At 38.9% G+C, this 27,482-nt stretch overlaps 1 protein-coding gene across 1 annotated transcript; it reads right to left on the bottom strand.

The window, feature by feature from the left end:
• Window positions 1-45: 45 nt before the first annotated feature.
• On the bottom strand, window positions 46-26,238 carry ssrp1a (structure specific recognition protein 1a). Its single transcript, XM_017692083.2, has 18 exons — window positions 26,200-26,238; window positions 23,583-23,645; window positions 22,971-23,156; window positions 18,818-18,923; window positions 17,356-17,549; window positions 16,369-16,469; window positions 15,232-15,361; window positions 12,530-12,633; window positions 12,204-12,332; window positions 11,145-11,366; window positions 10,176-10,248; window positions 9,794-9,914; window positions 9,601-9,646; window positions 9,371-9,506; window positions 5,743-5,910; window positions 3,112-3,209; window positions 2,169-2,328; window positions 46-611 (listed from the first exon to the last, which is right to left on the bottom strand). The coding sequence occupies exons 2-18, from the start codon at window positions 23,634-23,636 to the stop codon at window positions 537-539; spliced, it is 2,103 nt and encodes a 700-aa protein (XP_017547572.1). The 5' UTR covers window positions 23,637-23,645; window positions 26,200-26,238; the 3' UTR covers window positions 46-536.
• Between the last annotated feature and the right edge of the window lie 1,244 nt (window positions 26,239-27,482).

The raw sequence follows: 27,482 nt of genomic DNA, 5'->3' as shown, positions 1-27,482 counted from the left end.
CACATATGCAAAAGGTACACAGCTCATAACAGAGATCGAGCAGACTTCACACTTTATTACAAAACATTTATTAATCTTGAGACAGGATGACAGCTGAAAGCAAAAAATGCATCTATTCAAATCAAACATCTTATGGAGTACAAGTGTACTGAAGTACAAGACAATTATAAAAGGTAGAGAAAATACTACTGAAAGAGCTAGAGTTCCCTGAATTTTTCTCAAATCTACCAATAATACAGAAAATAATGACAAAGGGCTCTAGTTGGCTGTGGTACACGCAATTGCAATTATTAAAAAGGGGGGGAAAAAAAAAAAAGAGAAAAAAAAAAGAAGGGCCTCAGCTACCCACCTCTCCTTTAATCTTGGTCCATAAGTGGAAAAGAGACAGAATGTAAACTTGTGCTTAAAATGCACATCATGTGGTGAGAAACTCCTGGTCCAAGAAAACACTTTTGCATGCACATGTGAGTGCATGTGTGTTTTGTGACTGCGATGCCTGAGAAGTTGTAAAAATGTGCCATTGCAGATGAATGACTTCAGTCAGATCCTGATTCCTCCTCTGAGGTTGGTGGTGTAGAGACAACCTCTTCCTCCTCTTCATCATCATCAGACTGACAGAAACAGAAAACACAATAAGCAAGAAAATAAGTAAGAAAGTATCACCTATGGTTTTCTCTTAAATACTATATCACAGACAGAAGCTTTGACCTCTAAAGCTGGGTGTACACTTTTCAAATCCTAATATCACAAACATAATAAGCCTTTCACAGAATTCCTTGAATTTTTGGCACGCTCACTAGATCATAAGTCAGAGAGACCATATCACATGTAATGATGTAACTACGCAACTATGAAAAAAACTCAAAATGGCAGATCTCCCCAGTTATCAATGTGATGGGACTTGTTCATGGTTTCACAGACACACAAGAAGCACAGCATAAACGCAAACTAAGGATGAATGTTGGGGTAAGAATCATATCACAGTGAGAGCTGGAGAACATTTCACTACAACTGGCGGGTGAAATTTTAAAGAATGCAACTTGACGTCTGGGTCCACACATCATAAAGCTGTTGATGTGTAGAGAATCTTTTTTTATTTTCATTACAGAGGCTATAGTCTGTTTAGAAAAAAAATTACTGGGCCCTCTGGTGGAGTTCAGAGCTCAGACGTGAGCTCCTGACATGGAAAATTGCTTCAAACTGTAAAAAAAAAATGGTCAGAAGGGGCAGATCATAGTTAAAATTGAGCTAAAACATGTATATTATAGGCTCAGCTCAAAGTTGCTGTGGTGTGTTGCTGTGTTAACCATTTTACATTTATGGCATCTGGCTGACACTTTTATCCAGAGCAACTTACAATTTGATCATTTTACATAGATAGGCCAAGGCAGTGTTAGGAGTCTTGCCCAAGGACTCTTATTGGCATAGTGTAGGGTGTTTGCCCAGGTGGGGATTGAACCCCAGTCTACAGCGTAGAAGGCAGAGGTGTTAACCACTACACTAACCAACCACATATAACCTCCCAGCTAAGCTAGCGCCAGTACCTAATGCTTAATAGGACAGTAAAGTGGTGCTGGATGTGGAGCAAGCACTAGCTTAACTAGAAGGCTAATAGCACAACACACCAATGGGGCATCAGTTAGATCAGTCCGATGACCATAGCAGTCCCCACCCTGAGCTAGCCCATCCTGGTGTCCGCTGATCTAGGTTGTCATTAGGTGCTGTTTGGCATTAGGTGCCTCTGCAATGATAGTGGTTAGCTAGCTGCTGCTATCTGAGTTGTTCCCTGTCCATATAGTCTCCCTCTTAAGCAGCACAAAAACATTTTTAACGCATCTTTTAAAAAAAAAAATGTATGTACAAAAAAATGCAGGCATCCACAGGTTGCTGGGGAGAATGCCATGCTTACCACATTGGAATTCACATCTTGATTAATGTGACTCTCTTAGCCCACTAGCATCTGGTGCTGTCTAGGACCAAGCTGGTTGTGATGAAAGAACTAGCTTAGTGCTCATCACTTATAGCACACCACCATCATATTTTGAAGTTTACTAGTTGTGGGACAAAAAATACCACAGCACTGCTATTTTAAAATAGTCATTTTCAAATCAGCACAGAGATACAGTATAACCATGACACCTCACATACACGCCCTCATGAGCCGTTACCTTGCGCTTTTTGCTTTTGCCTCGGTCAGAATCGGATGAGCTCTCCTCACTGGAGATGAACTCTTTGCTCTTAAAGCTGTCGTTTCCTTTCTCGGGCTCCTTGTCTCCTCCACTTTTCCTTTTCTTTGCCTCCACTTTGCCTCCTTTCTTTTTCTTTTCTCTGTCACAAAGCAGAAAAATAGAATAATTATAAATGAAAGACAAGGAAATCTAAAAACTGAAGTTAGGAATCTTGATGTAACTATAGACTCTGATTTAAACCACAATACAAATATTTACCAAAATTGCTTTCTATCATTTAAGGAATATAGCACGAGTTTGACTACCTCTGTCTGCTAGATGCTAAGAAATTGGTCCACGGTTTTGTTTTTTCATGCAGCAGCAAGAATATTAACGTGGACTAGAAAACAGGATCATATTAGAGGAGTTTTTTAGATTTGCTCCAATGGCTGCCTGTTTCCTTTAGAATTGACTACAAAATTTTACTACTAGTTTTTAAGCCATTTAATGGTTTTAGCACCTTTAAACATGTCTGAGTGCCTGATTATGTTCCAAATTATGTTTCAGATTATGTTCCAAATCAAGCTGTAAGATCATCTAGCCTCCTCCATATTCCACTTACGAACCTTAAAGAACGGAGAGGCAGCATTTTGTTTTTATGCACCAAAGATCATTTACCTATAAACATCTGTCAGGCTCCTTCTGTCAGTCTTTTTTTTTTAAAACAAAAAATTTAAAAACATTTCTTTAGTGTTTGACTAGGTTTTTTTTTTTATTGTTTCCTTTGTTTTTACTGGAATATTACTACTACTTTTATTTTCTGGTTATTTGCATCAAAGGCGCAGATTATTGCATTCAAAAAAACATGCATGCAAGCATACGCTCACAGTGTGTGTGTGTGTGTGTGTGTGTGTGTGTGTGTGTGTGTGAGCAATTAACTCACTTGACAGCAGAAGATGCGGCTCCTCCTCCAGATTCCTTATATTCTTTCATTGCTTTGTCATACTGTTTCTTAGCTTCCTCTGCCTTTTTTTCCCACTCCTAGGGAAAAGGGGGAGACAAGAATGAGTGAAATGTGTGAGAGAGAAAGGACATGCACTGATTTGTCCCTGTACTAATAGTCACTTACAACCAATGTCAGTGTGGTTTTACTGAAGATGGTTGGGTAATAGAGGGAGTAAATAGCAGGAAGTTGGTAATGGACAGGGCAGGGACTGGGTTGTTGTGGTCTGTCTGTGGGTTTGATTAGGAGGAGGTGCAAAGCAGCTCTGGGTGTGTGTTCTGGTAATCAGTGAGGGTGGAAAAGTGAAAAACGGCGATCTACAAATTTTAATATTGTTACATCAATAATTGTATAATTAACACAGAGAAAGAAATAATTTGAAATCATGTAAGGATTACTGTAAAGGCATTAACAACTTGATTGAAAAGGTTTCTTTAAAGGGCCTATACCTTACACTGTTTTTGTATTTCATTATTTCCTCTTGAGGTTCACTTACAATGCCTGTCTATATGTCAAAAAGTTACCAAACTCTATCCTTTTGAACTAAACGGGCTGTTTCTGTTACTGTCCCTTTAAGACTGATGTATGTAGACATTCTCTGTTCTGAGTAGGTGCCCTTTAGTCTCTCTCATTCTTACCATCTCTTAATCAGTCCAGGCTGAAGCATTCTTTACACCTTCAAGATAAACGGGCAGGGCTATAACTCTCACTCTCTCTCTCATATATATATATATATATATATATATATATATATATATATATATATATATATATATATATATATATATATATATATATATACACACACACACACACACACACACACTGCAATAATTTTTTTTTTTTTTTTTTTACATCAGGGGACAACACTATTGAAATGAAACTAAGAACTTTAAGTAGTCAGTGTACAGCTTGTATAGCAGTATAGATTTACTGTTCTCTGAAAATAACAACACAGCCATTAATGTCTAAATAGCTGGCAACACAAGTGAGTACACCTCACAGTGAACGTGTCCCAATTGTGTTGTTGTCCCTCCCTGGTATCATGTGACTCATTAGAGTTACAAGGTTCCAGGTGTGAATGGGGAGCAGGGCTGTTAAATTTGGTGTTTGGGATACAATTCACTCATACTGGCCTCTGGATATTCAACATGGCACCTCATGGCAAAGATCTCTCTGAGGATGTGAGAAATAGAATTGTTACTCTCCACAAAGACGGCCTAGGCTATAAGAAGACTGCCAATACCCTCAAACTAAGTTACATCACGGTGGCCAAAGACGTATGGTTTTTCTGGACAGGCACCACTCTGAACATGCCCTGCCAGGGTCGGCCAAAGAAGATGAATCCATGTGTTCAGCGTCATATCAGACCATACGCCGCACAACGCATCAACTCGACCTGCATGGCCATCGTCCCAGAAGGAAACCTCTTCTGAAGCTGGCGCACAAGAAAGCCCTCAAACAGTTTGCTGAAGACAAACAGTATAAGAATACTTATTACTGGAACCATGTCCTATGGTTTGACGAGACCAAGATAAACTTGTTTGGTTCAGATGGTGTCCAGCATGTGCAGTGGCGCCCTGGTGAGGAGTACCAAGACAACTGTCTCTTGCCTACAGTCAAGCATGGTGGTGGCAGCATCATGGTCTGGGACTGCATGAGTGCTGCCAGCACTGGGGAGCTGCAGTTCTTTGAGACACACAATAGTTCTAACATGTACTGTGACATTCTGAAGCAGCCCATGAGCCCCTCCCTTCGGAAACTGCCCCACCTGGCAGTTTTCTAACACTATTACACAACCCCAAACACACCTCCAAGATGACAGCTGCCTTGCTGAAGGTAAAGATGATGGACAGGCCAAGTATATCTCGAAACCTAAACCTAAGTGAGCACCTGTGGGGCATCCTCAAGCAGAATGAGGAGGAGCGCAAGGTGTCTAACATCCACCAGCTCCATGATGTTCATCATGGAGGAGGATTCCAGTAGCAACCTGTGCAGTTCTGGTGAATTTCATGCCCAACAGGGTTAAAGCAGTGCTAGATAATAATGGTGGTCACACAAAATATTGACACTTTGAGCACAATTTGGAGATGATCACCGTGAGGTGGACTCACTTGTGTTGCCAGCTATATACATTAATGGCTGTGTGTTGAGTTCTTTTCAGAAGACTATAAATCTGTACTGCTATACAAGCTGTACACTGACTAATATAAGCTATATCCAAGTTTCATTTCTATAGTGCTGTCCCATGAAAAGATAAAATACTTGCATTTGTGAGACGCGTTGTACATATATTTGTGACATCACAAAACTGATGAGTGCACATTATGTTTTAAAACTTTAATAATGTATATATACACTACTGTAAACACACTGCATACATCCTACATACATACATCCTTTTCCATGATAAAAGCTCATTCACTTCAAAGTCTAAGCTAGCACACACCAAAGTAGCGGTACAACATATGCATGCTCATTACCATGCTAATCATGTCAAATATTATCCATTAGACAAAATTTCCTAGCTATTTACAAGTACATGGGCAGTGTTTGTGGGCCGTGACAAACCTCTTTGCGGCTTTTATCGAGCCGTTTCCACATCTCTCCTGCTTTCTTGGAGATTTCAGTGATGGAGATTCCAGGATTCTCAGCCTTGATGCGCTCTCTGCTCGAGTTCAGCCACAGCATATAGGCACTCATGGGTCTCTTAGGGGCTCCTGCATCCTTCACCTTTTTCTGTTTGTGAGAAATGGGATGTTTTAAAATTACTTCAATTTTTTTATTATTACAGTTTATTATTAGGATTATTTTCAGTATTTTTATTACACTGCCCAGTGAAACTTTGTCCTATTTGACCAGTAATCCTGCACTGATTTGAGTTTTCTTCATATACAAACATTTAGGAGAATAACAGCAACAACAGCAACCTCATAATATATCTCATCTAATAAAAATTGTGTATTTAGATACAACCCCAATTCCAATGAAGTTGGACATTGTGTAAAACATAAATAAAAACAGAACACGATGATTAGCAAATCCTTTTCAATCTATATTCAATTGAATACACCACAAAGACAAGATATTTAATGTTCAAATGGATAAACTTTATTATTTTTTGCAAATATTCACTCATTTTGAATTTGATGCCGGCAACACTTTCCAAAGAAGTTGGGACAAGGGCAACAAAAGACTGGGAAAAGTTGAGGAATGCTCAAAAAAAACACCTGTCTGGAACATTCCACAGGTGAACAGGTTAATAAGGAAACAGGTGAGTGTCATGATTGGGTATAAAGGGAGCATCCCTGAAAGGCTGTCATTCACAAGCAAGGATGGGGCGAGCTTCACCACTTTGGGAACAACTGCGTGAGCAAATAGTCCAACAATTTAAGAACAATGTTTCTCAACGTGCAATTGCAAGGCATTTAGGGATTTCATCATCTACAGTCCATAATATCATCAAAAGATTCAAAGAATCTGGAGAAATCTCTGCAAGTAAGCGGCATATAAGCGGCAGATAAGCGAGCTCATCTGAAATGGACTGATGCAAAGTGGAAAAGTGTCCTGTGGTCTGATGAGTCCACATTTCATATTGTTTTTAGAAATCATGGACGTCGTGTCCTCCGGGCCAAAGAGGAAAAGGACTGTCCGGATTGTTATCAGCGCAGAGTTCAAAAGCCAGCATCTCTGATGGTGTGGGGGTGTGTTAGTGCCCATGGCATGGGTAATTTGCACATCTTTGAAGGCACCATTGATGCCGAAAGGTACATACAGGTTTTGGAGCACCATATGCTGCCATCCAAGCAACGTTTTTTTCAGGGACATCCCTGCTTATTTCAGCAAGACAATGCCAAGCCACATTCTGCACATGTTACAACAGCATGGCTTTGTAGTAAAAGAGTGTGGGTACTAGACTGGCCTGCCTGTTGAAAGGAAAGGTGATGTAACACAGTGGTAAACATGCCCCTGTCCCAACTTCTTTGGAACATGTTGCAGGCATCAAATTCAAAATGAGTGAATATTTGCAAAAAACAAAGTTTATCCGATAGAACATTTAAATATCTTGTCTTTGTAGTGTATTCAATTGAATACAGATTGAAAAGGATTGGCAAATCATCATATTCTGTTTGTGTAAAATAAAATGTCTCAACTTCACTGGAATTGGGGTTGTAGACAGACAGACACACACAGATAGAGAGATAGAGATAGAGAGAGATAGAGAGAGAATTCTATTCTCAACTGCTGCTGATTTAATCAGAACAGAACAGGAACACAACCTGATTTCACCAACACACAGGGAAATAATTATACAGCACACATGGCCTGTATTAATTACCATTTTATTTATTCATGCAGACAGAACCAGGACTGTGTGCCCAACAAATAAACGGGAAAAGGATTTTGTTTTTTTGCTTTGATATAATCTGGGCCTGCGCCTCATCAATGTTGATTATAAAGGGAATCTTTACGAGCACACACCTCTTGAGACAAACAGAGCAGGTTAAATGGGAACAGATTTTTCCTCAATCCAAAGGCAGCAAAATTACTTTCACAAACACACAACAAAAAAAATCACTAGCTTACACGTCACCATTCATTAACCAAACAGGTCCCTAATACAGCTGGCCCTGCGAATTATACTGCGGTTATTTTAGATCTATTCTAGACACACAGTGACAAACCATATGTTTCAGTGGAGCAACAGAATGAACAGTGCATTTGGTAGTATCAGAGAAAGTGTAGAGAAAAGAATTATCACTCAGTAACATCTCTGCTTTATCAAATGCTAGAGTGCGCTCCAAAATGAAATGAGCCCAAAATGAAAGCGTTATCATGGAACATTTGAGCAAAATCATACGTTTATAAATGCTTAACTATTTTTAGTATAAAATAATACATTCATTTTCTGAAAACATTGAGAGCTTTTGAACTCGAGTTACAGGATTTTAAAATGGTGCCTCATTTACTTTCATGACATCAGTGAGCGTGAAAAGCCAAGGAGCAGGCACCCTGCTGCCCAAAACAGCTATAGAAAAAAGGAAATTTGCAGCCAAGTTTTCTTTGCTTTATATTGTAATATATCCTTCTTCTTTCCAAAGTTAAAGGAAAGCCTTGGGCATGTTATTACAAACTATTTTAACTTTTTGTTTTTAGCCATTCCATTCACCCCATTCATTGAGGACTCACTCGCGATTCGCAGTCATGTTTTTGATATAAAGAGGGAAACAGGAAGAGACCAGGCTCCTCATAATCCGACTCTGCTCATATAATTTTACTCACTTTAGCCAGAAAAGGTTTGGTGAGAGGTTTTTGTGTGGGAGCAGAAAAGGCAAGCTGTTCTTTTGTGTGCCCTTTCAATACCGTCAGTGACTCATCCTATGTATCCATTTCCTATAAAAATATTTGAATATATTCACAAAATATTTTGCGTTCCAATTTTCTTCAAGATCACTATTAACATCACTAAGAACTACATAAATGATTTATCTGTTCTTTATGTTCATTTATCTGTTACATTAAATATTTAAATGTAAATTTAAGTTGTGGGTAAGAGTTGCATTATTGTGTAATTGCACACAACCAACATGATATTATCGTAAATGAATAGGAAATTAATGAAATGAGCTCCAAATATCAGTTATTTGTACCCTTAATTCATAATAATCGTAATAGGCCCTGAAGCAACCATCGTTTGGACCCCAATAACTGATAAGTACAATGTAATTTGAAGACAGCCACTAAGTTCTCATAGCAGTTAAGTTACAGTCCACATAAATCAATGAAATAAATCAGACAAACAAAGTGGCAGCTGACTGTCAAGTTTGTAAACAATGACAATTTTTACATATCATATTTTTTTTATTATTAGACTCCTTTACCAAACTTCAAAACTCAAATCTATACAAAGTTTGTAAAAGTATGGAGAAAATTCAGGCTTTAAGATGCCAACTACTACTGACTTTACCTATGCCACGCATACTTTTGCCCATTTTTGTAGACACAGTATATCACACTGCATCAAAAAAAACATACAAGCAAGTCTATTTAAGATTCCTGAAGAACTCAACACAGTTGTCAGTGTTGTGTGATTTAGGCTTTCAGTTTGCATGATGGTAACTGGTGGCCATAAGTGGCGAGTGGCAAGGGGGCCACTGGCCGAACAATCACTTCTGCTCCTACCCCAATCCAATCTTACCTCTTTACGTGGTTTTCTCTCTTTCTTCTCCTTCGGTGCTTTCTTGGGCTTCTTTTCCACTTTTTTCTTCTTTCCTTCATCCTCACTGTCACCTTCTTCAGCTTCACTGTCACTTGCTGAGGCGTTACTGTCATACCTGCACATACAAATGCATAAACACACAGATGATAATTTCTCTAAGCAAACTCTGTCAAGACAATAGCAGGAAAAATAAAACAAATGGAACTCACTCCTCGGCAACATCGTCCTCCTCCTCTACAGGATTGAAAGACTCGTCTGTGTAAAGAAACAAAGTTCATGTACAAAGGACCCAAAGGAAAACTGAAAATTGACACTGTATCTCCATTCATTTTGCCCAATCCATTGAGAATTCTTAACTAAATACTGAGCCGGTGGTGAGTGGCCAACAACACTGTCACTCACCGCTATCGCCCTCTGATTCATCTCCCTCCTCTCTGATTTTGCCCTCCTCCTTCATCCTCTCGAGATAAGCATCATGCTCATCTTCGTCGGAATCACTGTAGCCATCTGTTCCCTTCATGTCCTGGTAACAAACACACACACAAATTAAAATTTGTGACAGATCCTGTTTATAAGGGACCCAAAAAAAAAACAAAACCTAAAGCTCCCAATGACTTTCCAATTTTCAGTTTTTATTGTCCCTAAAGAATCCTGTTCATATATTCACAGTGCATCTGTACATGTGCTACAGGAAGTGTGTGGGACTGCCGCTGCTGGGGCCTCTTGTCTTGATTTGTGCAAACAGTGAAGTTTTGTTTACTCCAAGTCATGCAATAGCAATTACCTCTCTTAATCCTCTGTTCTTGATGCTCAGCTTCTTGGCATTAACAAAGTCAAAAAGCTTGCCATATTCTTCCCTACAAGAGAAACACAATGAAAGAAAATACATTTCTTTAATTTGATTTTAATGACACGCTACAGGCTTTCAAATAGAGCTAGCTTTTTCTTTAAAAAAATGCACTTGAGGCTTCATGGAAATTGTGGTTTCAGATGTATAAATCTATTATGTAACAGTACTTTAGCCATACATCAACTGCACAATCTTTCGTCAATTAATAAAATGATTCTGGCCTTTCGGTGCAATATGCACATATGTCAATTATACACAATATATAAACAGCTGCAGCTTTCTGTGTTTCTTTTAAGAAATGCATTCATGTAACCCTATAAAAGTAAACCATTTTGGTAATTATAGCTCCAAACTCTGACCATGTTAAAACTGTCATATGACTGATTCAGGCAAGTGTTTTAAAGAGGGTCCATATCCTATATTTCTCTTGCATTTTAGTTTTTCTTATAACCTGGTCTGCTTGTAACGTGTTTTCATGTACACCAAAAATGTCATAATTGTTCATGAACATTTTCCAACCTTTAACCTGTACATAAGCTCTGTTCTGACAAAAAAAAGCATAGCAAACTGAAACTTAGAACCTCAATATAAATGGGCAGGGATAAACTACTGTAGGCTGAATAGGTGAATTTATGCAAAAGATTGTTGTCATGACAAAGACAAAAAAACATTTTGGAAACTAACAATTTTTACATGTTACTTCATACTCCATTATTTCAAAAACCTGATGGAATTTTTTTCCATGATAGGGGCCCTTTAAATATATTTAAATTTAACTTTATTGTTTTGTCCATATTCATATTGTGCAACACTACCTAATAGTTATTATTATACAAGTATTTGAGAACACAACACATGAATCAATTGCTTATTGTACAGCATGTTATTGTGGGTATAGTTCACCTCTCAATGCTACTGAAGGTGTACTGGCTTCCCTGCTTGGTCTCAATCTCAAAGTCGAAGGAGCGGGTGGTGGTGGTGCCTCGAGCAAAGTTCACACAGGAGATCTCCTCAAAACGCAGGTGCACAGGGGGCTTGTGCACATAGATAAAGCCTCTCTCCAGAGGATACAGCAGTCCTGAGCTAGCCTTGTATGAGCATGTGATGCACTGAGCTCCTGAATGACTGCAAAGAGAGCAAGAAAGCATTTATTGTAACATACTTGTTAGTCTTTAATGCTTGGGTTTACTGTTATGGCTTTAAAGGCTTGAGTTTATTGCTATGGCTTCTACCTTTTTACTTAACGCTTTTATTTAACTCTAAATGTCACTGTATAGCCACTTCTCAAATCCTTACTCTCATAAATGCATACACAAACTGTTTTATTTACACACATTTACAAGGATGCAACAATGCACAAATTTCAGAATCCATCATTAATTGTGGGTTTGCACCATGATAAAAATTTTCAACATTATAAAAACCAAAAGTAATTTTTATTTAACTTCCATACATAATAAATAAACAGTGTAAAAAAGTGTAAAAGTGTAACAAGCAGTTTTTACTCAGTTTCCACATATGAACTCTATGGACTGGGGATTTAATATGTTTTGAAATGCTTTTTTTGAAAAGTGTTTGCACACTGCATTAAACTCTTATTTCATATAAGCAAGGAAAACAGGGTTTTGACCTCTATAGGCCTTTCACATTTAATTAGGAGTGTTAGGAAAGGTGACAGACTTTCAATATGTGTGAAGGCTTAAGTGGCTAATTAGATAATTAAGTATTTATGCATAAAAACAGACAGAGACAACATTCAAAGTTCTGAGGAAAGCCAATATCATTTCCCTGCCCAGTTACCACAAACCCAATATTACACACTGCAGCGGTTCAACATGCGAGTGCATTAGCAGTGTTTTGAGGGATCTGATGTGAGTAGCTGCTTTCTCGGAAGACAATCTTTTATTGGCCTCATCTGCAAACTTCAGATGTACATTACTCTTTGTGCATGTGCGTTCTTACCCCTGGAAGTTTCCAGGCACTGTGATCTTTCTGTTGACCAGAGACTTCATGACCCTACTGACCATCTCATAGAGAGAGCCAGACATGTTCTTATTTAGCTTCCCCTCAAAGCGCCGCTCCACCTCTTCCCTACAGACAGAGGGAGAGAAGGGGAGAGAGAGGGAGGAGGGGAGAGAGAGCAAGAGAAAGAGAGCGAGAGAGAGAGATAAAGAGGGGTTAAGGAGAAACAAATGTTGTATGCTGTAAGAGTGCTGACAAATTCATTTCAACAACTGTGACCAAGGGCCTTTCTCCACCCACAGAGTGAGAGAGCAAACACTACTCACTCGCTCATGTTGAGGGTGAGGCTGATATCTTCATCTTTGGAGAAGAGCAGAATGAGGAAATGATAGCGAGTCTGACCCTGCTTAATGGGAGGGTCCAAACTGATCTAAAAGAGAGGGGGGAAAAGTGTGAAAGAGTGACAAAAAGTGTGTGCACATGTACAACCCCAATTCAAATGAAGTTGGGACGTTGTGTAAAACAAATAAAAACAGAATATGATGATTTACAAATCCTTTTCAACCTATATTCAATTGAATACACTACAAAGACAAGATTTAAATGTTCAAATGCATAAACTATTGTTTTTTGCAAATATTCACTCATTTTGAATTTGATGCCTGTAACACGTTCCAAAGAAGTTGGGACAGGGGCATGTTTACCACTGTGTTACATCACCTTTCCTTTTAACAACACTCAGTAAGCGTTTGGGAACTGAGGACACCAATTGTTGAAGCTTTGTAGGTGGAATTCTTTCCCATTCTTGCTCGATGTTCAACTTCATTTGCTCAACAGTCCGGGGTCTCCGCTGTCGTATTTTGCGCTTCATAATGCGCCACACATTTTCAATGGGAGACAGGTTTGGACTGCAGGCAGGCCAGTCTAGTACCCATACTCTTACTATGAAGCCACACTGTTGTAACACATGCAGAATGTGGCTTGGCATTGTCTTGCTAAAATAAGCAGGATGTCCCTGAAAAAGACGTTGCTTGGATGGCAGCAGATGTTGCTCCAAAACCTGTATGTACCTTTCAGCATTAATGGTACCTTCAGAGATGTACAAGTTACCCATGCCATGGGCAGTAACACACCCCCACACCATCAGAGATGCTGGCTTTTGAACTTTGCGCTGATAACAATCCAGACAGTCCTTTTCCTCTTTGTCCCGGAGGACACAACGTCCATGACTTCCAAAAACAATTTGAAATGGGGACTCGTTAGACCACAGGACACTTTTCCACTTTGCATCAGTCCATCTCAGATGAGCTCGGGCCCAGAGAAGCCGGCGGCGTTTCTGGGTGTTGTTGATATATGGCTTTCGCTTTGCATGGCAGAGTTTTAACTTGCACTTGTAGATGGAGCGACGAACTGTGTTCACTGACAGTGGTTTTCTGAAGTGTTCCTGAGTCCCTGTGGTAATATCCGTTAAAGAATGATGTCAGTTTTTAATGCAGTGACGCCTGAGGGATCGAAGGTCACAGGCATTCAATGTTGGTTTTCTGCCTTGCTGCTTACTTGCAGAGATTTCTCCAGATTCTCTCAATCTTTTGATAATTTTATGGACTGTAGATGATGAAATTCCTAAATTCCTTGCAACTGCACATTGAGAAACGTTTTTCTTAAACTGTTGGACTACAGTCACACAGTTGTTCACATCCTTGCTTGCGAACGACTGAGCCTTTCAGGAATGCTCGCTTTATACCCAATCATGACACTCACCTGTTTGCAATTAACCTGTTCACCTGTGGAATGTTTCAAACAGGTGTTTTTTGAGCATACCTCAACTTTCCCTAGTCTTTTGTTGCCCCTGTCCCAACTTCTTGGAACGTGTTGCAGGCATCAAATTCAAAATGAGTGAATATTTTTAAGTTTATCCGTTTGAACATTACATTTCTTGTCTTTGTAGTGTATTCAATTGTTTTAATTTGCAAATCATTGTATTCTGTTTTTATTTGTGTTTTACTTCATTGGAATTGGGGTTGTAATAAGAATGAATGAACTCATAAGAGCAACAAAATGGTCAAAAAATGCCACCATCACAGTGCAACAGAACACCTTGCGCACTTCTTCACATCTTGATCTGAAAGTGTTATCAGCCGCATTTGTCGACAGAAGAGATGAAAAGCTTCTCCACACATGATTAGAATCACCACCACCCTGGCCCTCATGATAACTGTATAATTTTTCAATTTTTCGGTTCATTTTTGCCTGACAACAAACTCAGCAAGAGGCTGACAATGTTAATGTGAGTGGTTCCCTTCCTTCAGTGACCAGATCCATTTGAGATGCATAGAAATGGCAGGTGTAAATGGCTACAGTGATGGGTGAGGACGAGGTGGATGGAGAGGGTGGTGGATGACATCAGCTTTCAACAGTTACTGAGGTACACCGAGCCAAAGCTAATCATAGTATTTATGATGGTTTTAAATCGTGCTAGTAATGACTTATGCATACTGGGTTCTTATGCATGGTATATTTACTGCAGTTTTCAGGACGTTTACTTCGTATTCATGCTAATGACATTTTTTCTTTGGGCAGATGCGAAGCATGTGGTTAAAAACTTCCTTCCATCTTCTCTTCCTGTTCTTGTGAATTCTTCCTGTTAAACACTTGATCGTAATCCCACATGCAACCATTTTTCTAAGGTATTTGCGGTAACTTTAGTTAATCGCCATTTTAATCTTGTTTACTTTTGACTACTGCATACTAAGGAGCAACTAAAAGAGAAATCCATCAGTTTCCTTTGCAGTGGGTGTGTTATTTCACTTGAAGTCAAAGTTCTGCTGCACTGAGCTTGAATTTATGACAAACGTATTCTACTTAAGGCCAGCAGGTGGCAGCAGCACCACAAACAAATACAATCTGGTTCATAAAGTCTTACTGCAGACAATTTTATTATGCTGTAAGAGCCACTTTAAATATAATAGCGCATTGTTTTAAATCATTAAGAAGAAAAAAAAACTTTAATGCACTTAATTTAACTCACCACAAAGAACATCTGCCTCTGGTCCTTGTGTGGCAGCAGAAAGAGGCGCAGGACAGTAGTATAGGGGATCTTGTAGTCAAACGTCTTACCATGCAGGTGCAGAAAGGTGGGGTAGATACGAATATCGTACCTGAGAAAAGACAGTAGTTCATTAAGATGAACATTTACCAGTCATATATTTCCACACACACAATTCTAATTTAAATTTTTGTTTGGTTATGAACCTATCATGCTTATGAACTGGCCAGCATGCACGAAATAATAATGTTCCACCTGACATGCTTATCTAACAAATAACTTTCTTTAAACTAAGATCTAGTGCTTCAAATGAACACCCTATACATTATATGCACTGTATTTTATGCAACAATGTTTGTTTTGTCTCAGTGAAATAAAAAAATAAAAGAAATAAAGATTAAGTGACCCCTTTCAACAGACACAAGAATGTACTGCATTTTGCATCTTTTGCTTTGAAAGATGAGCAAGATGAGTGCAGGCAGTGTAAACAAATAAGCACGACAAGAAGAGAACAAACAAACTAACATCAAGGAAGCTGAATGAAAGAATCAGCTTAGTTTTTATAATTATTTTATTTCTGATTGGTCAGCTTTTGCTATTACAACAAGCATATAACTTCTCAATTTTTTACTGTTTTCTGTCAACTTTTCATAGCATGGGTGGTTTGATGTCTGCTGTCTGTCTTTCAAGTTTAAAGCAGCAGTTTGCACACATAAAAATTCAATGTCATATGAAAGGACTCTCATATAAAAAAAATAAGAGAGGACAGCTGTGTTTGCAGGGTGGATCAAGTCAGAAGTCAAATCAGGTCACTAATGTAAGACATGAGCCACATTAAAATGACGTGAACTACCAAACAACAAAATCGGATTGGGGCCATATACCAGGTTTGGGCCACTTTCCCAGCAGTGTGAATGTAGTAAATGTACTTTAAGTTTAATTTAAAACAAACAAACAAACAATAACAACAACAAATAAATAAATAAACAAACAATCAATCATAAGACAGACAGACAGACAGACAGACAGACAGACAGAAGGACCTTGTTGAAAGAAGGAAGAGTTAGGTAACAAAGGGCTGGATATCAAGCATCAGGTGTTTGCGCTGCATGGCTTTACCTTCCTCTGGGCGTAAGGCACTGCAGCTCTTTGAAGATACACACAGCATCACCGGTAGCCTGGATAACGTCTGCCCGCGAGAGGACATTCTGGGAAAACACCTGCAACAGGACAGAGAGGGAATTTGTGTCTGCCATGTGTCCATGTTCTCACAGGGAGAGAGAAAGCCTGGATTAGTTTTACCTAAGGAGGTACTGTAATTTAAGTGATTACTGACCAGGTCTGATTTCAATCAGTCTGTGTAGTTTTTACAGTCTGACATTAATAATTGTGGCGTAAATGGCCTTCTATAATTGGCTGAACCTAGAACTCCCTTGGTAATTTTGTTTATTGTTTATCAGGGACAATGCACATTAATCAGCATACAGTAAAATGTTCCACTGTTAGCCAGCTGGCTAATTTTAGTCCCTGTAGACTGTAGTCCCTGAGGGTAGATGCTATCAGCCCAAACACAATGAACAATTTACACACAGACAAACCTAACAACACAAAAAATAAAAACGCAGACATGTATAAAGAATAAGCTTAGTGGCTTGGTGTCCAGCAAACCTGTTTCAATGGAGCTCACAACACAATAAAACCTTCTAATAAACAGCCATTTAGTGTATTGTTATTTAGAATAGCACCCATCAGATAACACGGACGTGCATATCTGGGCTATGAGATTTAAATCCAAGCTATCTGTGAGACTCTGGAGAAACGAACAGAAACTTTTTCATACAAATCAGTCAGAATGATTAGACTTTGAAACAGTGGAAAGGTGTTGGTAGCTAACATGTAATGTAAGCTTATACTCCACCAATTAGCACTGTACAAGCCGCATGCCTAAATCACACTTTCCTCAAAGTGCACAGAGTTGCTAAATAATCTCAAATGGAGTTGCATGCGTTTCCTGATTTTGTGTGAAAATGTTCTCAAATGGAATTTTCAGGCTTTAAGATAGCTGCTACTGTTTTTAGCAATGTGATACAGTTTTATCTTGCATACCTCTACAGGGTCTGTGCCTTCGTCCCCGGTAGTGGGAGGGACGTAGAAGCGCATTTCCATGAGCGACACCTCTGCATCATCATTCTGATGGAATTCCACTGTGACTTCATTCTTTCCTGTGGCGCACTGGGACACGCTGGCCAGCGGGATCTCGAATGCAGGACTGTCGTTAATGTCAAACGACAACAACGGTCCTAATTAAACACACAAGGCATCAATAGCAGAAGAAAAAAAAACATTTATTTGATTCCTGAAGTTGAAAAAGTTTCAGATTAAACTATGCGGAAGACCAAACGCACAACTTAATTATTACTCCATTAACAGTCTAATGTATGCTAAACTTTTCCTAGATGAACATCATTAACAATGCATAACATTACAGAACAAGGTTAAACCGATAAGCTAGCAGAGCCAGAATTTCTTAACTGTCAGCTGTGTAGAAAGGACTACACACCAAGTTAAAATGTGCATAAAAGACCTCTGCCATAAGATGATACCTCCTCAGGACCTAGCTTAGCAATGAACAGCTTTACTGTTCGCTTTAGAGGTCAACTAAATAGGTCGCTTTAGCCATTCAACCATTATCAGTCACAAAAAAAATCCAGCTTTAACATTCAGTGGCTATAAAATTTCCATGATTTGATTCATGTAAATATAGTTCTCAGAATGCTTTTGTTACAGTGACGCAACTGTCTAAGCGTTGGTACGTTCATCATGTTATCTCCGGGTTATGCTATAGTCATCTGTGGCCAGGAGTCCAAGAGAGCACACCTGGCCGCGCTTTCTAGATGGGTAGGATGCTAGTCAGTGCAGGCGTCTGTTAGCTGACATAACGTTCGACTGTCCAATGATGTTGCATGAGTGGCAGTTTGATGAGATGCAGCAGTGCTTCACAGGTCTTAGAGGAAGCCTGCATTAAAAATGGTAGTATATTGTGATTGAGGGAGTCTTAACTAGTGAGTGGAATTGGATATGACTAAATCAGGGTGAAAATTGGGGGGGGGGGGGGGGGGGATCAGTGTCATTAATAATTCATTGCGTTAATGTACCATTAATGCACAAACACCACTAATTCTCAAACATGTATATCAGCATTGAACATCTTTTAAAGCCACTTTATTTTTCAATAATAAAATGTTTTCGGATGAAGTCCTCTGTGTGCACCCAAACTTTTTCTATGTGCTGAAGAACTGAGCTGCGATGTTACCAGGTAGCCTGAGCTAAAGGTCTGACCACCACAGCAACATTAACTAAGGGATGTGAACCTAGTCGGAAAGTTACAAATGGCCAACTGAATTTCATGTTGAGGTATATCTTTATCGTCACAGTCCCCAACTTATTTGTCTGATATGAAAATGTGCAGAATAATTTTGTTCTCTATATTTCTTCTTCTTCTTTCAGCTGCTCCATGTCCACCTTCACTACATATGTTCTCTATATTTATTCATATGTGTTTATTTACCTGAGAACTTAGCCGTTCCCCAGTTCCAGCCTTTCACACTCATGTCCTTTTCTGCCAGCTCGACCTTGTAGTTCGCCTTAAAAAAGGCAGAGATTTTCTCAAAGTCCTGTAGGAGAAAAGAAAGGGGAAAAGAAAGAGAGAGAAGACAAAGGGAGTGTGCAGAAAGAAGAAGTAAACAGAATTAATTCTTCACTTCCCCAGCTCATTGCCTCTTTCCCTCTCTGGTTCATTAATAAGGCGGTGGCTGACGGCACCGAGCCCCGCGGCCCTCGGGGATGGCGGAGGTGTGTGTAATCCGGCCAACGGCTCATACTGAGTGCGCCCAATCAGCCTGTTTATTTATCCAGCGCCGCTCAATCGCTTCCACATGTCACACTAACAGAGCCGTGTGTGTGTGAGAGAGTGTGTGTGTGTGTGCGCGAGAGAGAGAGAGTGAGTGAGTGAGTGAGACACACACACACATCTGTGCACTCGAGTTTGGCACAGTTGCGCTGGGTCCCTCACAAACACTTTAAAATGACAACAACCAGCACCTGCCTCCTTCCTCTGCACCATCTCACACTTTCCTCACACAAACACAGATTAGATGAGCTTTCATCAGTACACACATTCCATCATCAAATATGCACAATTTTCACTAATCCAAAACTACAATGCTAAAATTACTCAAATTACATTTTCCTGATTTTCTAATTGAAAATAAAACACACCCCCAACAAAGACAAACTTAAATCTGCCATTTTTATGCAATTGTTACTGTATAATTTGTACTCATTTGTTGAGACAGGAAAAATGTTAAATTCAGCAAAATACAGCAATTGTGCTTTAAAATGTTCTCTGTAGACGAGTGTTAACTTATTTTCACTTAGCAAAAAAAAAAAAAAGGATACTTGAACAGGGCTTCGTTTAGTTGTGCACTATTTTGAACACTTTGGAAAGTGGAAATTTATTGTGAAACCTTATTTCTAGTTTATTTCTTATTTCTAGCAGCGTTATTGTATTACTGCAGCTGGTGTTATATTTGTTATATTGTACTGGTTTGTTTTGTATTAATTGATTTACATCAATGTTTTTTTTTTTTCCTTAATCAATGGTAAATTAATGGGTGCAATGCAGGTGGGGAATAATGTATTTGATTACACTGGAGCTTTATTTTGAAAATAAAAATGTTTGATCACAAAAAAAAAGACTTCTACATTACCATTCAAATTTAAGCAAACTTTTGACACTGACCATGTTAAGGGCTGTTCAACTTAGAATTCTTTTTTTTTGTCTTCTCTCTTCTATTGAAGCTCATGTTCAAACAACTATTCAATCTGCTCATCAGAGGCTTTTGCACAAACTTGTAAAGTCAATGCCACCTTGAGTGCATGCGGTCATTAAAGCGAAAGGGGGACATACTGTATAAAGCACTATGAATTTCTGAAATTCATGTTAAAAATATCACATTCTACAGTTCATTCAAACTGTTATGCTGAGAGTACAAATCATAATGAAAAAAAGTAATGAATTAGAAAATAACGCAAAATAGAAGCATTTTTACTCGTGGTCTCTCTTTGCACCCTGCTGTACATACAGACAGAGATTGCAGATTTTCTTGTAATGACTGTGCATGCTCCCAGTATGACATCGTGCTCACACACAGACCCATAAGCAGGAGCCACTGATTAAACCCTGAGAGACGAGCATACCTTTCCTGTAGCATCTTGAATTACACACACATATAAACATGTGGGTGTAACGTGCGCACATACGAGAGTCCAGAGACCAAGGTAGTAAGATCTAAACATAACACTGAATTAAAAATCGACATTTACATTTGTGCATGGAAAAAAAAAATTCTGATGGCAAATATGGAGAAAATAATCCTTAGTAACATGTTAATGTTTCCATTTTCACTTTATCAGAATGGGGTAGACACTGTTTACTGCCTAGTGCCCCTGTCTACAACATATCACATTTTGAATACAAAAAAAAAAAGCAGATTCTGCATTCTGGAAATTGGCCACTTGCCTTACAGTGGCATGCAAAAGTTTGGTCACCCAGGCCAAGCTTTCTGTTACTGTGAATAGCTAAGTGGGTTAAAGGTGACCTGCTTCCAAAAGGCATAAAGATGATGCATTTCTTTAATATTTCAAGCAGATTTACCTGTTTATTTCCATCTTTCAGTTTCAAAATGACAGAAAAGGGCCAAAAGCAAAACGTTCTCCCTGCACAGTGCTTAGTTAAACCTCCTTTGTCACATATCCCAGCTTCTAAGTGTTTTTTTGTAGCCAGCTATCAATCTTTTAATTCTCGTTTTGGGGATTTTCACCTGTTCTTCCTTGCAAAACCCATTTAGCTCTGAGGTTTATGCGCTGGCTTGCACACACTGCTCTTTTGAGGTCTATGCAGACATAGCAAAACCTTTACCTTGCGCCTCTTGAGGTAATCAACTGTAGTTTTTGAGTTGTGTTTAGGATCATTATCCTGTTGTAGAAGCCATATTTTCTGCTTTTTTTTTAACACAGATGTTGCAATGTCTGCTTCCAGCATTTGCTGGTATTTTGGTAAAATCCATTCTTCCGTGTACCAGAGAAATGTTCCATATGCCACTGGCTGCAACACAAGTCTAAAGCATGTCTGATCCAACCTGTGTTTAACAGTTGGAGAGGTGTTCTTTTCATAAAATTGTGCAACCCTGTTTTTCCCTCAAACACAACTCTGCTCAAGGCAGCCGTCGCTGCAGTGTTCCACCATTCCGGAATCTCCTAGATCTTCCCGAAGCTCTTTTGCAGTCAAACGGATGTTCTGATTTTCCTTTCTAGCAATCCTACAAATGGATCTCTCAAAGTTTTCTTAGTCTTCCAGACCTCAACTTGCTTTCAACTGGTCCCTTTAACTGAGGAAACAACCACTTTAAAATGCTTTACTATCCTCTTCTAGACTTCTCCTGCTTTGTGTACATCCAATTATTTGAAGTTTCAGAGTGCTAGGCAGCTGCTTTGAGGAGTCCTAAGTGTTGGGACGATGCTTAAGAAGCGAAGAGTATTTATAAAGCTTTTAAATTGGCATCATCTGGGTTTTCCTTATGATGACTGAACAAGCCACATCCTTAACCAGCTAATTTAGGTCTGAGGCATTGCTTAAAAAGACAGGGGGGAAAAAAAAAAAAACAAAAAACAAAAAAAAACTTATCTGAGAGCTCAAATCTCAAATATCTGTATGGTGCTTTTTTTCCTTTTTTAGCCTATAAAATTGCACAAAATAAAAACACTACACTAATACACTACAATACAATACACTAATCTTGCTCATAATACTCTAACTTTACTATTATATAACTATATGCCTTTTGGAGACGAGTTAATATTTTACTCATTTAATTTTTTATAGAATCAGAAATTTTACCAGGGGTGCCCAAAATTTTGCATGCCGCTGTAAATATATTTTGCATCCTTTTTTGCCTTTTAATAAACCTGTAATCAGATAAAGCAGATTTTGTTACAGTTTGTTAACTATAACTACTGTGACAGATTACAGGGTGTGGTGATTGTGGTGGTCCTCCCTGTAGAGCTCGTTCACCTGCCATCCTAGAAACTGTTCCATTGTCTAAATTTTGCTAATAATACTCAATGAAATGAGGTCTGAAACAGAATCAGGTGTTACATAAGCTGGCATTACACCAAGAAACTGTCACTGCAGTGGCTAAACAGTAGCTAACTTAGACCGCATGATGTCTGGACAGACAAGTCTGGCAGGGGGATCACCCATCTTCATCTAAAGCCCATCCTGAAACTGTCCTATCAGACGTGGCAGTAGCCTGTAGTGCAGGACTCAGAACTGGTTTTTCTCATTGCTCTAAAAGAGGGTGAAAAATGACCCTTCAGGAATCCTCGAGGCCTTGTGCCTGACTTAGAGCAGCTTCTCCTAATGTCATTAGGATGTGCAAAACAGAATTTTCGGGTTTGCTGACTGAACCCAACTGATGACAACGTGTTCAGTTATGTTAGTTGTAGTGGTCATTAGCTCACCTGATACTGAACCAAGGTTTCAGTATCGGTAACTGAAAAGAGGCACTGCTCATCTCTATCATTAAAATATTCACTTTACAAACAGTCAGAGGTCACATTTCCCATATCATTAAGAAAACTCTCCACTTCAAAATACTCACTGAGTCTTTAAAGCCATCATATTTGTAGATATGTCCATTGCTCGTGGCCAGTTTGATTCCATGCCCGAGACAGACTCTGCGCCACTGGGCGACAGAGAGATCAGGGGCAGGAATGCTGTCCACTTTCCCAGTCTTGTTGCTTTTGTAAACCACAGACTGCTTGCTGAACCTCAAGCGCCCATCGTTCTGCAAAAAAACAAAACATACAACTCACTTGCAACTAATAATCAATTTCTGTACATATGATGTTTATTGTGTAGACCGAGGCGAACAGAAACTACTCATAAATTATGAACTTGCCACAATATGCTTTTCTAAGTATATCAGATTTTATCAATAGTTAAAGAACACTGAACAACTCAAAGCTTAGTGTGCAAAACGCTGAATCATCATAATGATCATTATACTGAATTTTGGACAGCATTTTTTTTTGTCTTTTGTGTGCACCAACTTATCAAATCTGCAAGACTGAAGCTTTTATACTTCTCCTCAAACTATGTACTGTAAATACATTTTTACTTGAATCACTATTTCACCAAAGTTATAATACTTTTCTTGAGAATCGGTTTAGGCTACTTTAGCCACTTCTGTGTGTATGTTTGTGTAACTTACCCAGCACCCTTTGACTTCTTGGTAAATCTCATTGAACTCCAGTGTGTCTCCCATATCTGCTACCTGAGGAAAACAGAGAACATTAAGCACATGCAGGCTGTAAAGCAGGGGTGCATACTGAGCTCTGACCCTCAGTATTCTTCACTAAAATGCCAACGTCCACAGTGAGAAAGCAAAGCGGACACTGGTTTCTTGTTTCCAGCAGGAAGGAGCTCTCTTGGTTTAGTAACTACAGCGCTGAGTATTAAATACACTGCAAAGACGGTACTGATCCTCTGCTGTCTGAACCTCATCACTGTGAAAATATATCATAACTGCTACTGTAATGACACTTTTCACTATGCACTTTATATTATAATATTGACGCAACTCCGAGTTAGTTACATTTATAATCACTGCTTTTAGACTACCTCATACAACTCAGTGGCTGCTGTCATATAAATACAAATCTGTCTCACAAACCATGTAAATATGTAAATATACTTTTATTTCTTTTGTACTTTAACTTATGTCTAGATTTATTAATTTTTTTTATTTCTGCATAGTATATATGAGTTTATGTACAATTATATGTCTTGCTACTGAAACACTACAATAAAGTTCTCTCTATCTACTTATCCATCCATCCATCGTCAGTCAGAAATAATATATATATTCTACTAGTATTGCAATAAATTCTATCACATTACTCGGAACGCACATGATCTGTGACTGTACTTGTAACATTCTGCAAATAAATGGTATTTCTCTCTAATGCTAATCCAGGCGGAGGCAGTCTCAGGTTCTACAGTTTATAAAGGCTTATTTTTCAGTGTTAGCTTGTGTACCAATTTGAGAATATTTGAAAAAAATCAGATTTCAGCAAAGGCTTACAACTCCCATATCAGTGCACACATGCATGTCTAATTAGACATAATAAGAAAGCACAACTAGCACTGTGTCATTTTATCTTAATCCCCCACCCCCAGTCATTTTTTAAGACGTTAACAAAGCCTTTAAGGGTGGTTTGGTGTGAAATGCTTTGTTCTAGAGAAATTTACTGAGTCAGAATTGTTCACACTGGTGGTGATAGGAACCAGACGTCTGAAAAGTTTAATGACTCACAAAAAGTTATTATATGAAATGCCTATAAATATGCCCCCTTGCTCTATGATCATTTTGAGATTTGTTTTTGAACTACAATGTACTTTTTTTTTTTTAACCCTTTAATGGTGTAAGGATACATGTAAGGCTGTTACTAGGCAAAGACGTCCACAAAAACCTTTTCGTTTCTAGATTTATCACTATTTTATGACCATCAACATCACATATGCAGGCTCAGAAGAAATGTGTGTTCACTGTTGTCGTTTTTTGGGACAGTAAATAAAATGGCTAAATTTGTGTTGTAGATATCAGGACCCCTGGTTCCCATCACCACCACTGTAAGGAAATCAGAGTCTGTAAGTTTCTCTACAATGAACTACTTCACAACAAACCAATCTGAATGACTTTGCTCACATCTCAATACCTCAATCAAGCGTACATACTAGAAAAACTTGCGGAACTCTCCTTTAAGTGCATTTAGTGCACTGCAACATTTCAAACGTAGTCTAAAATTAATTATGTTTATACATTTGAATAGTATACTGTAAGTGTGGCTCTGTTTATTTCCTAAAATTTGCTCTCCCAAGCACATATTTTTAATACAACACGGTCAAATGTTTCAAATGTTTTATTGTGTTTATAACGTTATTCCAGTACAGACAGCTTAATATTTCTACTTACCCCCTGATAAGGAAATATATATTTTTATTTAATGTCCTAATTATATTGCAATCTTTGAAAAGTTTTCTGATGAGGAAATTAAGGCTGTCAAAACACCCTACACCTTAAAAAAAAGATGGTTCTTCAAGGGTTCTTTAGTAAAGGCACTGGTTCTATTCAGAGACGTCATGCTTTAAATGGATCTTCGCATGGTGAAATGGTTCTTCTGAGTGTTCTATATAGAACCTTTCTGAAAACAGTTCTTCTTGGCTTACAAGTTTGACATCATAACAATAGTAACCTAGAACCCTTTTGGGTGCTATAACCTACAGAACCGTATACAACACATTCGCCAACAAACTGAAGACCCATTTCCCCATAGAGAACATTTAAGCACGAAATGCTTCTATACAGAACCAATGGTTCTCAACAGAACTCCTGGAGAGCCATAATTAGTGTGAACCTGAAGTTTTGGTTCTGGAAGCTTCTTCTGACACCGTGATTTAACGTCAGGCTATCAAAATACTACACCTACAGCTTTATGTAGAGCGCTGTATTATTGTGGCTCTTGTTCTTATCGCTAATATTATTTCATTCCGACAAGGCAGAGTAGAAGAGCGGTTCTTTTAGTCTGTTAGAACCTCCGAAACCTCAGAAAACCGGCTCAGCGTGGCGAAGCAGCGAGGACGCCGCCGGGCTGGACTGCGCTCGGGGGGGTTCGGCGGACTAAGACGGACGCAAAACTGGTTCACACAAGCGGCGTGATTATTAAACCAGCTGCGGAAGAGAATATAAAACACTTCTGATCAAAATGAACTCCAATCTCTCCGTTTTTAGGTTCGTTTCATTGTAATAAACTAAGTGTTTCATCTACCTCCTCTTTTCCCGCGTGAAGCGTCCGGCACCACCAACACTCACCCGGAAAGAATTTTACGGCGCATACACACTTCCGTTTTCATAATGTCATGGTTTTTTGCCTGTTTCATATTTTATTTCGCCGAAATTTACCACTTCACAGCCGAATAAAGCGAAGACTCAAAGAATCTCTCATCAATTAAATTAATTCAAAATTATGATTATTTTTAAACATGCTGTGGTCGAATCTCAAATGGCTCCATGCTCCCTATAAAGTGCACCACGCAGGGCTTCTAAAAGTATGGCTTCTTCACTCAAACAGGGCATAATTCGTCCAACAGAGGTCCCTGTGAGACTCGGCCACATATGTAAAAAATTCGGCTGGACATATTTTGCAATATTTAGGTGAAAAAGCTAAATTTCATGACCCGCGAAGTTCACTATGTAGGGAGTATGGAGCGATATGAGACCTAACCCTGTTTACGTGTGTTTGTCAGCGCGGAAAGACTGTTGTGAATGAAAGTCGACAGACATTGACCGCTGTGATAAGAGACTGGCAAATCATGATGATACATAATAAGAATTATTACTCATAATTTTACACAATGAACTACACAATGAACTTCTACCCTCCCGCGCACACACGCACTCACACAAACGATTCGAGCTTTTTTTTGGCTGTAGACAACATCCACGGCCACTAGAGGGCGACAAAATGACAAAATGTAGAACTTGTCATCAGCAGGTGGGCAGCATTCACATGCCAAGCACTTAGTGCACTTAGTGCCAGCTTTACAGATTGAGTTTAGACTCGGTAAGATTTAAAATGGTGAAATACTATTGACGTTGCAGTTTAGTCCAAGAATAGGCCTAATCCATGTAGGCTCAATCCATCTCTCTCTCTCTCTCTCTCTCTCTCTCTCTCTCTCTCTCTAAATGTGATTGACAGGTAAAGACGTGGAGTGGAAAATTTGACTCATCTAAGTGTCCTTTAAGAGACCAGAGACGTGAGGCATCAGAGAAGAATGTACTGAGTCTCTTTAAATTATACTAAAAGTTTCTAGAGTGCATCCTCACTGTATAATGATAAATACTAGCTTGAAAATACACTTTGGGCCAGTTTCCTAGACTAAGCCTAATCTAGACTAAAAAGTATTTCCAATGGTAATTTCTCCATTGACACTGAAAGTTAATCCAAGATTAATCCAGGTCTGGTAAACCGGTCCTATTTGTCCCAAAGCTTGTAGCCACCTGCTCATCCATCGATTCTTCTGGAATTTAGGGTTTGCTGCAGTAACAGCC

Source organism: Pygocentrus nattereri, chromosome 8, assembly GCF_015220715.1.
Source record: "Pygocentrus nattereri isolate fPygNat1 chromosome 8, fPygNat1.pri, whole genome shotgun sequence".
Classification (NCBI taxonomy): Eukaryota; Metazoa; Chordata; class Actinopteri; order Characiformes; family Serrasalmidae; genus Pygocentrus; species Pygocentrus nattereri.
Note: the sequence above shows the minus strand (reverse complement) of the source record. Positions and strands in the feature narration are given on the sequence as shown.